The following is a 17,177-nucleotide window of genomic DNA, read 5'->3' as shown; positions in this document are numbered from 1 at the left end:
AGTTGTGAACACACCCGGAAATGGATGACCTATTCAAAGAAAATAAAAGAAGCTATAAAGACTACAAAGAAAAAAAAACGGGCGAAAGAATTAGTGGAATTTTGTTGAGCTCGTGCATTGCACGCTTCAACAGAAAAAGTTGCTCAAAAAGGGGCTGAACTTTTGGGCTTGAAGTTTTATTTCAATAGAGATTGAGCGGAGTGAAAAAGCAGATCCTTAGAAATTTAAACACAAGGGTGGTATTTGCGCCTAACTGAGAATAAAAAGTAAGTGGAAAAAATTTTAAAAGTAGTCGTTACCAATAAGGGTTAAATCTTAAGGTGTATGTACTTCAATAGGGGTATTTGAGATACCAATAGAGTGTGGGAACGGATATGCGATAATAAGAAATTAGAACACCCGTATGCTTCTGTTACGTTCATGTGTGAGGTCATAATCATCTTCTACTTCATTCCCAACCATATTTATACCGTACTACTGCCTTATATTAGGTTCAAGACTCGCCCCCATACGAGAACCACACACTCGAAAAAAATAACTGACTGTCGTCTAAGTTCTAAATTTATTTGAAGAATGATAAATAAGAAAAATCTGTGTCCCAAAACATCACTGGGTCGAGGATTAACCATCCTAACATAACTATGCTGAAGAGCCTGAAGAAAATGAGGCAGTGACAGGAATATATTAAAATAAACGACTCCAAATATGGTGGTTGTAACAACATAACAACATCCTTTACCACTTGAAGCATTTGTTTCAACATTTAAATCTTTATGATTTTCGACACTAGGGTCTTACTCGAGTAAATAGCCATTAATATTACATATTCAGTATTATGAGTTTGGGTAAGGAATTTCTCAAACATATTCCGAGAATTAATTGACCGACAAAAATTCGTCAGGGAAATAAAAACTTAATTAAAATGCCTATGAGTTATTTACAGTAGCTGAGAGTAGTAATAAGGAATGAAGAATATATCGACGTGTATGTAAATTATGTATGAGGGTGAAAGATGTGTGAGAAATAAAAAAAAACTATAAAAAAAAGGAACGAGTCATGACAGAGCAATGAACATCGATAAGTTAGTCATATACATATTTCACTGACGGTGTGTATGACAACACCATACTAGGAAGGAAAAAAGAAGTTCCGGAAGCGTGCTAACGAGCCAATGAAAAGACTCTTTGTAAGTCGCCCCCGCGAAACCGGTTATGAAAAGAACCGATAACACGTAGGTTAACATTGTAAAAATAATTCTAATAACAACCATGTTATTATTTATTATTAATGTCTTCCAAGTTGGGAAAAAAATGTATTTATATATTTTATGCTGTACTAATGTAAATATATCTTTTTATTATAAATAAAAATAATAATATGTGTGGATAGTTGTAGTGAGTTCAGTGGCTCGAGAATAATTTAGATTTGAAATTAGGACAATCAGGTGATTAAATGCGAATTAGTTGAAAAACAGTGTTGATCCTACAAATCCGATTTCTAATCCATGAATGGCCAGATCATGCGGCACATCTTGCAAAGACGTATTAGTCACTACGTCTTACGAGACGGCCAATGAATAGAGAGCTACGAGTTGAGAATAAATAGCGCTCTCTAAACTCTCTCAAAAGGAATTATATCGACGTGAGAGAGTTCTGGTATTAAACTCAAGTGTAAGTGTGTATATAGATAGAATTGAGAGTGGAGTGGAGTTTTAGATTTAAGTGTATTTTTAAAGGATAATAATGTTTGTCATTTTATTATGTAGGGCAATTCCTTGAAGTCTAATTATATTTAAAGATTGTCCTAATCTTAAAAATGTGTTTTTTTTTCGACCTGCTGGTACAAATTATCTCGTTAAAAGTTTGCTCAAAAGCTTATTTTCTGTTATTCTTTCTGCATAATTGCTCCAACCACTTCAAAAAGGGATTATAAAAAAAAAAAAAAAATATTCATTCGAATTTAGTTTGACAAAATTCAAAAAATAATTTACTACAGGTACTAATTAAGTCTTTAAACTGTGGCATTACTGCATATTTATAAATTTTTTTTCGGTGATGATAATTTTGACTAGATTGACCGGCAGAAATTGATCATCAGCCGGATACCTTGATTGCTCTGGTGGTATTTGGTAATGACGGGCGATGGCAAAAAGTCCAAAAATAAAAATAAAAATATAATAACCCATCAGCGAGAACATAATCACTCTCAGAACGAAAGAAAGATAGTAGTACATAAAGTAGTGAATAAGGCAAAACGATTGGCAAACAGGAAGAACAGCTGTAGCTAAGGAGTTGTAGTATCGAGAAACAAGTCGATTGAAAATCCTCAGGCGAATCTTCTCGACTTGTTCACTTGCCCCTTTATTTAGCCATCGGCAAATCGACGCAAAAATTCCTCATTCCCATTCTCAATCCCAATCCAATACTCCTTCTTCATAAAATACACACATCTCGTTGCACACACACACACACACACACACACACACACACACACACACACACACACACACACACACACACACACACACACACACACACACACACACACACACACACACACACACACACACACACACACAGAGAGAGAGAGAGAGAGAGAGAGAGAGAGAGACACACACACACACACACACACACACACACACACACACACACACACACACACACACACACACACACACACACACACACACACACACACACACACACACACACACACACACACACACACACACACACACACACACACACACACACACACACACAAATACACCTGAGTTAGAGAATCACAGAAACGATCGCCTTTCAATATTCCCGCGCGTCTGACTCACCCACCTCGTGCCAGCACGTGTTCTCTATACTACCCACTCCGCTGCCAATATTATTATCCCTCTCACTTCTCTCGAATATCTCGGCTCTCTATCCTCCTCGGAATCTCAAACATTATGTATACATTTACTTTGTTTTACAGGCGATCACGCCACTATACTGTGGACTATACTGCCATCTCATTCAATCTCTAACATTTTGAACCAACTAACCTCTCTATAATATACCACTGTCTCATTTACTTTTTTGACTGTTGCTGCTGTCTCACCTACTAAGCTAACTGCTATGTTATACCTCTTTTTTTCTCTTTTATTTCTCGTCATTTTGTGGTTCTCCAATACTCTGTACATGTATAGTGTCTCTCGACTTATAGAATAAATAGTATAAGTACTACTACCATGAAACATGTAGATGCTCACACATTCAAACATGCATACATCTACTCAGTATATGTATGTATGTATGTATGTATGTATATTTTTTCTTTCTTTGTTGGTCCCCGCTTGCACGTGCAAAGTTACCAGAGTTACCAGTACACGTCCTCGTCTATCTCATCGGTATTCGAGTGGATCGCGCGAGGCTCGTGGGAAAATGAGGCAGGTGGTAGTTAGAGATCCCCGTATACTCGGGCGAGGCATCGAGAGTAGAGGCACGAACCGGCCGTGAGCCATTCACGTGTACGTATCAAGGAGGATCCTTTATATATACCTATATAGGTATGGTATATATATGTATATAACATTGTACACACCTTTTTTACTCGTTTCTATACAGATAAATACTATCTTTGTATTTATCCATATAAATTTAAATTACACATCGCTATGAATATATATATATATATATATATATATACATACATCACACGTGTAGATATATATTATTATCATTATCGCTGTTATTTTTCTCTCACTGACGTGAGTAGCTGCTGCTGTTACTTTTGCTGCTGATGCTGATCCTGATGCATGGAAGAGACATCATGCACAAGACTTGGAACGTAAAACGATAAAACCAATTAACTGATACTCTTTAACGAGAGTTTCCGGTTCGATTAAAACAGATAATCACGAGTATGGAATAATTGTCCATGTTTTTTCCCACTTTATTGCATACACATTCTACACGTGGATTTATGAGCCAAGTAAAAAAAGATGGAGAATACCAACGAAAATCGTAACGATATTGGTCATATGAGTCACGTATGTGATATATAGTACACGTGTAAATTTTGCTATCAACCAATGGCATTGTTTTGAAATAATTAGTTTCGTGATATTATCAGTTTCAACCATAACCTTCTATTCGAAGAGATATGAAATTATGTAATACGATCCACAAAATAGTTTTTATCTTTGACAACAAAATATTTTTTTATTGAATTTCAATATTTGTTTTGAGTTAAAAATGTATTTAAGTAGTCTAGATTATATTTGTTATAAAAATAAATAAAGTGATTAAAAATAACACGAATTCATTTAAATTTAAAATTCAGCCTCCAAATGCTCCAAAAAATTTATTTCTTGTTAGAAGTAAATTTTCTTGTCTAGAGAAAATTTGTCTTTTGCTTCAAAAAATTAAATATCTTGATAGAAGTAAATTTTCATTAATATTTTTATTGATTAACATGTCAAATAATATTGAACCATTTTTTTTTCATCCAATATGTATAATTGCACGCTAAAATAATATAAAATGGGTATCAAATATTCAAGAGAAAAATTTTCTCAAGATCTAATAATATAATTACAAAGTCAATTCTATGAAGAAAAAAAATGAGTCGATTTCCCTAGAATTCATGGTGGTAATATCCTTAGCTAATTATTTTTTAATTAAAAGTACCCAACATGATGAACTTAATTTTTTGCTATCACTTCAGGTAGTAGTTGGCGTTACTGTATCTATTTAGCAAAATAAGTATTAACCTTAATGGTGTTAGTATTAAGAAGTAGGTATATAATAAATGGTTGGAGGATTGCCAATCTACGCCGTGCTAGTTAAAATAGCCAATCTATGTCTAACTTTAAATTGGTCTCGCGTCATCATCATCATCATTATCATCATCATCAACCACGAGTTCACAAGATACATATACATAGTATGTAATGTAATGTGTATGTATGACACACACGAAACATCCGGGATTAATTATTCCCGATTACGCATTTTTCGTAGAAGGCATAATTTCTTTTTCAGCATATATATTTACACATACGACATACCTATATATTTACTCACTATTACACGTACAGTGTCCATTTGTGTAAGAATAAAAAAAAATAAATAATAAAGTAGAATAAGAATACAAGGAGAAAAAAGCAACATTTAAAATTTAGTTGGGACTACGACTCCGCCTTCTCTGGTCAACTCACCATGAGTAGACCCCTATATACTGCGAATTCCTCAATTTACGATCAGACCTATACTCACTTCGTGGTAATAATCAAGTTTTTCGTATTACATAACCCAAGACAAATTTACTGCGGAAATTATAACCAACTGTGAATTATTTTTTTTCTTTCAACAAAATGATATGGTATGTAACCAAGAGTAAGGTTTCAACTTTGGTAAATGTTGCTTGTTATATATATATATACATAACATGTCAAGAATACTTTTAAAAATCCAAAAATGATGTCATCATATTTACTCGCCATTCAACATAAAAAACGAGTCAAGGTCACATTGCAAGATAATTACGTCTTGAATATATTTACCCTTGTCTGACCCACTGTAAACTAAAAGTTATGGATGAAAGAATATACACATTACTTTACACCATATCTAACATAATATGTATATTCTTGAGTACTATTTTGCTTCAAAGACTACACCTTCTTCTTCTTTGTCTAATTTTCTGATCTTGAATTAATATCCCTCACTATTATTTTAACGGCAGTACTTTGCCGTGTACGGTCTACAAACTCGTCCAAGCGAATCGGGTTTTCAGACTTTTAAATGCATTTGGCTGTACATAACAACTGGTAAAAATGTTGGCAGTACTTTGCTGTCTGATGTCTGTGACTGACTTCTCTATATATCTCTCGTTATTTTTTCGTCCTTGTGTTGCTTTTGTGTCTTTTATTCTTATCCTTACCATCGGTAGCTCAGTTCTGGGATTGCGGGAAAACCATCATTAAACATTAATGACTACCGGTCTTTTGAGAACGGCAAAAAAATCTCACCAGCAATAAAATCTTTGAGAAATAAAAAAGACAAAAAATAAGGGTGAAAATTAAAATTTTATAAGCAGAAATACGAAAGAGAACCTCGAAACTCGGAACGTGATAAATATTTTGAGGATGAGAGATTGTAGATGCAAGGTACGTAATAAAGAAGCTTAAAAGAGGATAGAACGTCTGTTGATACATGAAAAATCACACTGCGATGACTATACTACTAAACTCTCTCTTTATTTTTATTTATAATTTAATATTTTTTTAGCTTTTAGTTTGATATTATGTTGTGCGAGGGTACAAGGGTCTAGACTTTCGGAGAATCCGCGTGAGTCAGTGGCTGTGGAATTTAATCGCATGTGTACCTGCCTTCCTCTCATTCTCATGTTATGTGTGGCATATAGGCGGTCTTTTCCTGCGATGAATAGTGTGACTTATACACATCACTGAATTAAATATCTTGGAGTTTAGTGTAAGTGAGATGCCGACAATGACGATGTCTTATTTACTTCTCAAATTCCACTCAAATCTTCGCGATACCAAAATTATCATACTTTGTCGAAAAATGTTTCATTGTTATGACATTAAGAATAAAATTGTTGAAAAAAAACATTGATGTCATAATTTATAATTAGAAAGATAAATTAGTGAGTGAAGACAAATGGAAGATAATACTGGTGGGAAGTTAAATAAAATCGATTTATTGTAGAATAATTTGTATACGAATGTGAGTAAAGATACATCGGACATATATCGAGGGGGTCGAACAGCAGCCGAAGAACGAAGAATCAGTAGCAGAAGCAACGTTTAACTACAGTTGTGTGCATTTTCGGGCCTTGTTTTATCTTTCAATTGAAAGAGGACCTCCCTGGGCATGGGTGAGCATCAGCATTTCGCCGCTCGTGCTCGACACAATGGGGCCCGTGGCATGGATTTATTTCTTTACTTCATCCGACTAACCTCTCTGTCTTTCTCGGGCTCTTTACTTCTTAAATTTATGCTCCTTCTACGAAGTATACGCACAAATACAAATACAAACACACATACACACACTCACACATGAAATAAATTAAAAAGAAGTTCGAAGAGCTTGAAGACTGCCGGCTGCGGCCAACTCGTGGGAAAATCGAGCACGTGCGAAACCCGGACGACCAGCAGCAGCAGTAGGAGCAGGAGCAGCCTGTTGTTAGCTGTCTCACCCTAAAATCCCCCCTCGAGGGTTTCGGTTTTACTCGTCCGCCCACCAGCTCTTGGTTACCGTCCAAAGAAAAGAAATCTAAGACGCCATCAGCTTTTTTTATCATTATTTTTCTCTCGTGCTTTTTATTTGCCGTAAAGTACTTTTTTTTTTTTTTTTGTCACTTAAACATTTTATCTTGCTTCTTTACACGCTAGACTACCAATTTACGCGGCGCAAGTTTATATCAAACCGGTCAATAATGATGCTACACTACACTAGTTATTTTCGATGTGGGTCGGTGACACAACCAAGACGATGAGCAGATACGGTTGACGTGACCAACAACAAAAATGTGGAACGAGACTTAAACGTCTACATGTATACACACACATGCGCAAGGCCCCGATTAGGCGTCGAGACAGGGCACACACTGCATAGCAGGGATAAACATAAAATGGAAAAAAAAAAAAAAAAAAAAAAATCTATAAGATTGACGACGATAATGAGCCAATATAATGGGTTCTCGCGTGGGCAATTGCTCCCAGGTTTAACAAGTAAACGATCGGTTCGTCTTCTGGGCATACGCGTACCGTCATTTGCATCCGATCCTCTTTAACTCTGTAGATACACATACTTTAAAGCTAAATTGAGATTATATCCTCGGTAATGCTCTCGATAGTACCAAACGTCTTATTGCGATTAAATATAAGGGAGGATTTATCAAGATTTATCGTTTATCCTGTCATAAAATTATTTCTTTTTAACGATTTATCTTTACGCATTCGACAATGTATCCGTCATTATCTTTATATATTTATAAAATTAATTATTATTTATGTTTGATGGTTTTATTAGTCAATTAGTGTTTAAAAATTTTTTGACATAACTTTACCGATGTACTTTTTCATTGACTTATTGATTGTAAAATTATAAAAAAACTCGATGATAATTCAAATAAAAAGTTTAAAATGATCTTGACAGTACACGTGTAAAGTTACTGAGTACTTGAGCACGTGTCAAATAAGCAATTAATTTAAATATGAAATCGGTTGTTGGTGTTGTACACAACTTCTGTTACAATATATACGAGCAACTTTATCAGAACAAGTGTCACCACACGTGACTTATTGTACAGTTAATTCAAAGGTGAGTGAGCGAGCGAGCAAATGAGTAAAAGGAAAAAAAAAAAATATCAAAAAATGAAACAAATATACCCTGGACAAGTTTGAATATATATACGTAACTTGGGCAGTGTACTCCATATCAACTGAGCCCGCGGAATATATTATACTTCGTATCAGTATGTTACATATAACATACAAACTTAACTCTTTTTTTCTTGATTCAAAATACGTACAAGAGTTGAGACCCGAGACCCACGCAAGTGTACAGTAATATGTAATATGGTATAGTTTGGAGTACGCGCACGTGCTGATCGAAGGCCAACTTGTCGAAGCTATTTTCTTATCCTCTATATACATACTCAAGCCAATGGGTTTCCAAGAGAAAAATAAATAATGAAATTCGTAATCAATAAAAAACAACCGTCACTTGTATTGGGTTATACCGCATTCGTAGAATATCGTCTGTTGTACTTTAGTACATATTTGAACACAATGAATTATTAAAAACGCAAACACTTGCGAGTTGCGTGTTTTCTGATACTTATGATATGTACGTTGCTTATTCATTTTATTTTTATAAATGTATCATGTTTATAAATTACAAGTATTCATTCCGTCGTATACTTTAAGAAGGAAATTATTTTATATAAATAATAATGAATTTAAATTTAAAGAATAGAATATTGTAAAAAAATGTTCGATAGATATGTATAATGTAACTGTAGCCGAGTAAAGAGGAGAGTAAAAGTTAATTCATCACTCTAAAAGTTTTATCTAAAGGATCTATTGTTGAGAATTATTTGCCTGCGCTTTTAAATAGTATACGTACATTTATTTACACATACGAGTGTAAATAGAAGAATATAAGTTGATAGGATCGGTATATAGTATATAAGCACGTGCCAAGAACGAGGCGCCGTACGATTAAAAGCCACATTCAATGTAATACAGTACACAAGTGAGAGTCTCTACATAATGGTGATTATAATGATAATAATAATGATAATAAAACATACATAAATATATATGTATCGAGTACTTGACAGCAACAATATATTAACTTGAGTTATTTTCAAGAAATACTGGGATAGCGCATTGCCAATAATAATACCAATAGGAATAATGTGAGTTAACAGTATAACTGTTCAGTTGTTTCTTTTCTCAGTTCATTTTGCACTTACGTCAGGTGAACTCGACTTCGTGAGAAAAACTCGACTTCTTGCATTATGTTTATATATCTTTTAATGCTGCATATATGCAGACAACTCTCACATATATATAAGTATATTAACAGATGGAGTACATTGTACCAGGTCATTTGAATCTCTTACATTACATTAGTGAAACAGTGATATCTATTACCCATATTTTATTCAGCTCTCTTTATATAATATATAATACATACATACATGCTCTAGTCTATTTCTACCCGAGTCAATTGGTTAAAGTCACACGATACCTAAGAATCAACTAATCAGCGCTTCATTCATTCACATCACACTGCTTACTGCTAAACTTGCTTTATAATAATGATAACATTATTATTTATATTATTACATTACCAAGAATGCAATTTGCATTCATTTGTAAGTAACGCGTTTCAAATATATTATTTATTATATATTGTATATATTAAATATTTGTTGTCAAGCATTATCAATAAATATATCGGTGATACAAAGTATACGTTGATACAATAAATAAATGTAAGATAAAAATAAATAAATACGTAAATCGTATGACCCTTGTCCTTTAGCAAATGTCGCCAGGTAACTTGAATTGCATATTAGACCGATACAACAGAGCTTGAGTTCATTGTCCAATGTACATTGTTTGAATGTGTATTGTTTGTTAAATAAAATAGTTATATTTTTTTAATATCCGATGTGTGTAATGTAGCCAGTATTATTGTAATTATTATATTATTTATTAAAAAGAGCAATAATAAAATCCAAGACGATGACAAGTATGAGGGCGGGACAAGAGTAACCTGGATATCCGGTATTTTTAAATCAGTTCTCACGGAAATAACGCACGTGGTTTTGTTTCGTTTGCAATCAACATCAGTAATTTCATTTGTAAATGTCATTTGTCTTTTTAGGGTTTGAACATTAAGCCGACCTTGTTTTCCCCTCAACACCCTGTCTGGTTTATATACCGTGTCAACTCGACGATTGTATTGTCTGTTATATATGTATATATTGCTTAGTAGTCTACTCTCTCTTAAGACCCGCATTATTATTCCTGTATAACTCTTGTAGTGGATAAAGTGACGCGTGCAAACTAATATTACGAGTCAGTATAGGGGAGAATAGAAATAGAAATACTAGCGGTTTATACGTATAATATGATGGTCAGAAAAAATAATAGTAATGATAATAATAAAAGTAAGGGGATGATACTAGAGTTGGACTTTTAGAGGGGTAAATTATACAGTTATGGAGATACTATATTTACAATATAAATGTAATATATGCTCGCGAGCATGTGTATGTATAAGTAAATGGATTTAAAGGGTAGGGGAAAAAGTAAGAATATGCAGGGGGGCTCAAAACGATTTCGTGGCTCGTGCCACGATGTGACATATGTTCTCGGGACAGCTGATGTACTAATAAGGCCCCTCAAGCATGTGCCCGGGTGTGCAATTGAGATCGGCACATGGGAAAGTATTTAATAGACAAAAAAAAAGCGTATATACACATACGGTCGACGGGGATTCAACCAGAAAAGGTATGTGAGAAAATTCGCAGGAACGTCAGCAGCCGACAACACGCTACGGTAATTTACCAAATACTTTAGTTATTAAAAACTAAAATTACAGCCTTTTTTGTGTTTATCGCTGTTAAATTTTAATTTTACAGTTGAGTACTTAAAATTTTTTTGGACAAAAAAAAAAGTTTCAATAAATTATATGATAAATCGGGGCAATATTAACAAAACAAAAACTAAGGTGATATTGAAATTAGCGTAGACTTGATACGTAGTTTCTATTTTTTTAATCAAATCAATTCATGAATAATACATAACACGCTTGGACACTACACCACATATTACACACTAAGTACGTATATAACATGCACGTATACAAGCATTCTCTCTCTCTCTCTCTTACTCTTTCTGTCGTATTACACATATTGAACGAGGCCAAGTTGAACCAAGTGTTCTTACTGATAAGCAACACACACGGGTTGAGTTATTTCCTTCCGTCTGATTGTACCACGATGTAATTCACGCCACGTGTTAAACGCACGGCACGTGCTGTCGCGTTTCTTTTTCTCCATATACATAATACTATATGTTCTCTATACTCTAGACTTGACCAAGGGCTCTATAACGAATACGTGATTTTTCAGCTAAATATATACAGCCCTATATCACGAATTCTACTCCCTATCTACGAAAAATTTCAATGTACACGTGTCCTAACATTAACTGGCCCCACGAGAGCTTTTCAGTTCAATATACCTCTTGCAAATTCGACTTGGATTGATCTCTCTCTTTAGTTTTATTTTTTTATTCGTTATTTTTATTATTTATCTATACAAAATCCTCCCGAGTGATTTCGAATAAGAGCGACGCAAGTGTGAGCAAATTGACGCGTAAATTTTTGGACACGTGCGCATCCTCATCCTGCATTTCCTATTATTCCACCCATCAGTGTATCATTTTAATGAACTGAATTCTTCTTCGTCAATACATCATCACTATTGTTGTTATCGAATAGCAAATTACGGGAAGATAATCAACGATTATGTTCGGTATATTATAAGACTTAGAGCTTACCATATCAAGCGTCGAGGAGCATAATATAAATGCATATTTTTATTATTAATATATTTTTTTTTTATCCGTGATTTAATCATCTATAAGTATCTTGAATGATTTTCAATGAAAAAAAGTTGACAATAATCAATGCAGAATCATAAAAAAAGAATTAAAAAAATAAATAATAACGTATTAAAATTGCGGTTTAATATCGTAAATTAAACGCCAGAGGTAAGATAGTAGTAAAATGCAGTAGCAATCAAGCTACTAGACGATCCAGATAAGCGAACGCGAGAGATGCGAGTAGAGTGGAAGTACCAGTAGTGTTTCGCTATAATTATATATTTGCAAACGACTTTTAAATGCCGTGGTGTCGAGGAGAAATAAATGGGAATAGATAGACCAAGAAAGAAGTTGATGGTTGAAAAAAGTAAACTAAAACAAAAACAAAAAAAAAACTACATAATGAAAACGACGCGGACGTGGCGAAAAGGAATAAATATTAGGGATGAGGTATAAAAAAAAAAAATATAAAAATTAAAAAGACATAAGAGGATGTGTAATTCTCCGGGAAGCTGCCAGTTTAAAAACGATTGCTAAGAATATACATATATGTATGCGTGTGTCTTGAAAGCTAAATACTGGCAGAGAAGAACATTTTAAAAACATCTGAAATGGTTGCCAGTCGTTTCTCAGGACTTAAGATTACTTTATGCACGAAGTTGTAATTTTTAAAACGTTTTTTTACTTATTTTTATACATTCTTCAAGTCTCGCGATGTTTATACGTTTGTGTATGTCTTTTAATTAAAATTTAATGCGAGTATGTATTATAAAATCCAAAAATAATCGTAAAAAATAATTATACAAGACCAGCGGAATATTTTAGTTATTAAAATTCATTTAACTAAATACTACTAAGCAGATAATAAAAGTATATATTATTATTATTTTTATTGCTTTCAAATTACATTAAATTAGTATAATTTGAAATAAGCAAATTTACTTTTTTTCTCAACATATAATAATTATGTTACGACCTAAATAAATCAGCAATCTATACGCTACAAATAAACATGTATTGTTATAAAATTAGTAAAATAATTGAAATAATTGGCAATAAGGGGTAATTTAATTCTCAAGGATAATCCACGCGTGACTTACAATTGATATCACGCGCAAGCAAATAAAACCTACATCTATATTATAAAAAAAATATATATAATAAGTACATATATATATTATCCACGAGCCGTGCCTCGTGCGGTTTCTTCCTACACCGACACTCGAGCTAGTCAACATAAATGTACTGCAATATGTAAGTAATAAGAATATGCAACATACATCCACATATCCACATGCGACTCTTGTACCTCACTCCGGTCTTTGGCTTAGTCATTAAGCGACACTCGTCTTGAGATGATTAATCATACAACGAGTGAATTGCATGGTCACTTATCCCTATCTAGCGCTTACAGTATGTTAAAATGCATTTCAAAGTGCGACTGACCGAGCGAATAACGAACAATCAAGAGCGAACTTGGTGCTACTCAACATTGCACACTTAATACGATCTGAATCAAGTCCGGCCAGGTACAGAAGGATCGCAATCACGAAAGCTCCAATCCAACAGCTAGTTCTTGTAGCACTTACTTATTAGCTACTACCTTATTAAAAAAAATAAAAAAATAAGCATGTGGATGCCTGAGGGATTCATCACGGTTCAGAGTTGAAATCACAAACTGATAAAAAATTTAATGGTCATGATAACTAGATATTAATGTAACATATCACAAATCAAAGGATGTATCTGTAGAAGATAAAAGTTTCCAAGTAGAAGAAAGCCGATGGATTGGTTTTAAATAAAAAATAAAAAATATAGTTGTTTGAAAATGACTCAAAAGTGTTGAGAATAAAAGTCGTTAAATAAAAATTATGACTAGAGAAACCCGTTCAGAGGTTAGATTGCCGTGGTAGTGCCGGTAAAGGATTAAGTTTTAACGAGAACGGTCGAAGAGTAGCAACTAAACTCACAATAATCAGAGATATGGGTTTATATCACGTAGTTGTGAATATAAGCAGCTAGACTGGGAGCGACGTATCCATGACATCACTGAATAAGTTAAAGAAAGAGAAAAAGTTATCCTCGGTGTATGTATTGAGTGCAGTTATCTCAGTGCATTGCGCGTTTAACCAACAGTTAGTATTATATTATACATGTATAGAGAGTAAAGAAGAAGGATACTTAAGTATCAGTAATACTGGAGTAGAGAAAAAGACAGTAAAACGGTGACGATGGCTTGGTGTGGGCGCGTGTCTGGCAGCTGCCGCTTACAGGTGGTGTGCTTGCTTGGGAACCAAGCTCCACGGCGCGTTCCCACGGAAGGCTCGTCCCCATCACCAACCCCGATATCTTTCCCCTCTATTCTATCCCTACCAGTGCTCACTTGTGCTCCCGTATATAAGGATCCCTGTTACGTCGTCATCTCCACATTTCTGCTTTGACTCTCGTACGGTGCGCTTCACAAGCAATCTTTACATTTTATATTATCACCGCACGCGGTTTAAAGTCAAAGTCTGTTTACATTTAACAATTATTTTCATTCACGAATAATTACACGTTATTAAGTGTTAACGCATAATCGCTATTAACTCATTTAATTTAATATTGATTGAGTATTCAGTGAATTTTTGGACACTTGTGTTATTTTGTGTTCAGCTCTCAGTGACTAATCAAAGGATTAATTTATTTATCAACAACAATAACAACACAAGATGCAGATGCACGAACAAATGATGATTGTCGATGGACAAGAACAACCAATCTCCAGAACTTATCAATACAGAAAGGTAAGGATCTTAATCCGTTCAAAAAAAAATTTTTTTTTTTTTCAAAAATTAAATTAAAATATTTAATTTTTTTTATTAAAAAAAAAAATAAATTAAAAAATTTTTCAAACTAAAAAATAAAATTTTTTAAAATTCAGTGACTAATGGTGACTATCATTTTTTGTTAATCAGGTTATGAAACCAATGCTTGAACGCAAACGACGAGCTCGCATCAATCGTTGCCTCGACGAGCTCAAGGACCTGATGGTGACCGCGCTTGCTGGTGACGGTGAAAACGTAGCAAAACTCGAAAAGGCTGACATCCTCGAACTGACAGTTCGTCACCTCCACAAACTCCAACGTCAACAACGCCTGTCAGCTAACCCCGTGCTCGACTCAGATCGATTCCGCGCTGGATACACTCACTGTGCCAACGAAGTTAGCCGCTGCCTTGCAGAAACACCCGGAGTAGACGTAGCGCTTGGAACCAAGCTGATGACCCACCTCGGTCACAAACTCATCTCAATGGACAAAACCGGACCTCTGACTATTCACGTGTCGACCCCACCACCACCTCAGTCCTCGCCGTCAGTGTGTAGCGAGTCCTCGAATTCATCGGAATACTCGATGCCATTGACACCAGCCTCCAGCCAGCCATCTCCAGTTGGACGATCAGCAGAAGGCGAAACAAATTTCTCGACACAAACTCACCAAGGATTACTAAAAGTCGCGAAACCCAATGAACCTGTCTGGCGACCATGGTAATGAAATTCGTTGAATTCATCAATTCGATTGGGATTAATGACCTCACACTTTACTACGTACTACTGTAATTTTCATTATATAAGTACATATATCTATATATATTGACTGTGAGAATTGGCCGAATTACTCAGGGCAGACAGCCAACTGTGCAGTGGAATTAAATTCTGCTGTACAAAAAAATACTATTAGGAAGAAAAAAGAAGAGGAAAAAGAGAAGAAAAATAATTATTAAACGACTTCTGCTGAGCTAAAACGTCTATACAATTATTAATCGAGCTGGCGATGATATAGACGACTGGACTGTGATTCAATGGAGGTCCTAATAATTACACGTTGATCTGGGATCAAACAAGAGAAGACGAGAAGAATAACTAAAAGAAGAGATAAATAATCATCGATTCTTCAATCAGCGACCACGTATTAGATGGTTATTAAATTTTATTAAAGTATAGTAGATTTAAATGTTAATATAAGACACCTCGAATTGCTCAAATCGATCTGTTGGTATTTTACGTTAGTAAAAAAAAAAAAAAAAAATCAAACAAGTACGAAAAAATACCAAGGAAACGATTCTTAAAATAGCAAATCATTTCAATAGAATTTGTTTTAGGAGAGATTAAGACACTCTGATCTCGTTAATTGTCAAGGCCACTTTTAACGTGTGGTTATATTTCAAATGAATATGCCAAGTGGTTAAGCTTTAATTTACTTTTATTGGTTTAGAGTTAAAATATTTTTTGCTCCAACATTTTTATTGTACTGTTTAATTTTATACTTTTATTGACCAATTGATTTTTTAATTGTTTCGGCGCAAGTAGATTCTTTTATATTATTGATTAATTATTATTATAATTATTAGATATTATTATTATTTTTATAAATATGTAATTGAGCGAGTGCAATGTTGTTAATTAATCATTTAAGCGCCGAAACTTGTGTCTCGCCTCGGTCTGTTATTTAAAAAAAAAAAAAAAAAAAAAAATTGTTTTCGGCAAAATATCGATCATCGGATCCTTGAAAATTGTTATCGTCATTTTTCGTAAAAAAAAGTTGATGAAAAAATGACCGAGTAGAGGGTCTTGTGATAGAGAAACGAGTACCTGTGATATTTAAATGTAAAGAGAGATGCAGTTGGTAGTAGATGATACTAGATTTTTTTAATAAAATAAAAATTTAATTAATTTCAATATAAATCACCTTGAATTTTGTTTATTTTAGTTACTATACAACCCTGACCTAGCATATCCTTACTATTCATATATATATATATATATATATCTAATATATAAAATTCTTGTATATATATTTTGTTGTGACATCGGTTCAAGTTTCGTGAATAATTTCATTATAGTTGATGCTGTTTTTAACATCTTTGCAACATTGGCTGAAATTTTGTCTTTTATTTTCACTTTTATAATCACAAGTCATTTGATCACTTAGTCAGAATTTTAAAATGACTCATTGTAATATTTTTCAGATTAAAAGTAATTAATTATTGATTTTAGTTATTAATCCAG

At 33.9% G+C, this 17,177-nt stretch overlaps 2 protein-coding genes across 4 annotated transcripts in view; one reads left to right on the top strand and one right to left on the bottom strand.

Annotated features, from left to right (window-relative positions):
* LOC141529506 (tubulin monoglutamylase TTLL4) overlaps positions 1-17,177 on the bottom strand; it is a 123,841-nt gene that overhangs the window by 105,046 nt on the left and 1,618 nt on the right. The window lies entirely within an intron of this gene.
* LOC141529784 (enhancer of split m7 protein) lies at positions 14,513-16,853 on the top strand. Its single transcript, XM_074246482.1, has 2 exons — positions 14,513-14,916; positions 15,088-16,853. Exons 1-2 carry the CDS (start codon positions 14,842-14,844, stop codon positions 15,658-15,660), a joined length of 648 nt encoding a protein of 215 aa, XP_074102583.1. The 5' UTR covers positions 14,513-14,841; the 3' UTR covers positions 15,661-16,853.

The sequence above is a fragment of the Cotesia typhae genome, unplaced genomic scaffold, assembly GCF_013202065.1.
Source record: "Cotesia typhae breed Kobodo isofemale line unplaced genomic scaffold, CoteBio_Ctyphae contig_48, whole genome shotgun sequence".
NCBI classification, from domain to species: Eukaryota; Metazoa; Arthropoda; class Insecta; order Hymenoptera; family Braconidae; genus Cotesia; species Cotesia typhae.
This window is presented reverse-complemented; position numbering and strand designations above follow the sequence as displayed.

Bases quoted from the DNA above. Each gene is read 5' to 3' on its own strand.
- LOC141529784 (XM_074246482.1), top strand. From the start codon at position 14,842: ATGCAGATGCACGAACAAATGATGATTGTCGATGGACAAGAACAACCA. The intron at 14,917-15,087 runs GTAAGGATCTTA...TTTGTTAATCAG, and splicing joins GAACTTATCAATACAGAAAG to GTTATGAAACCAATGCTTGA.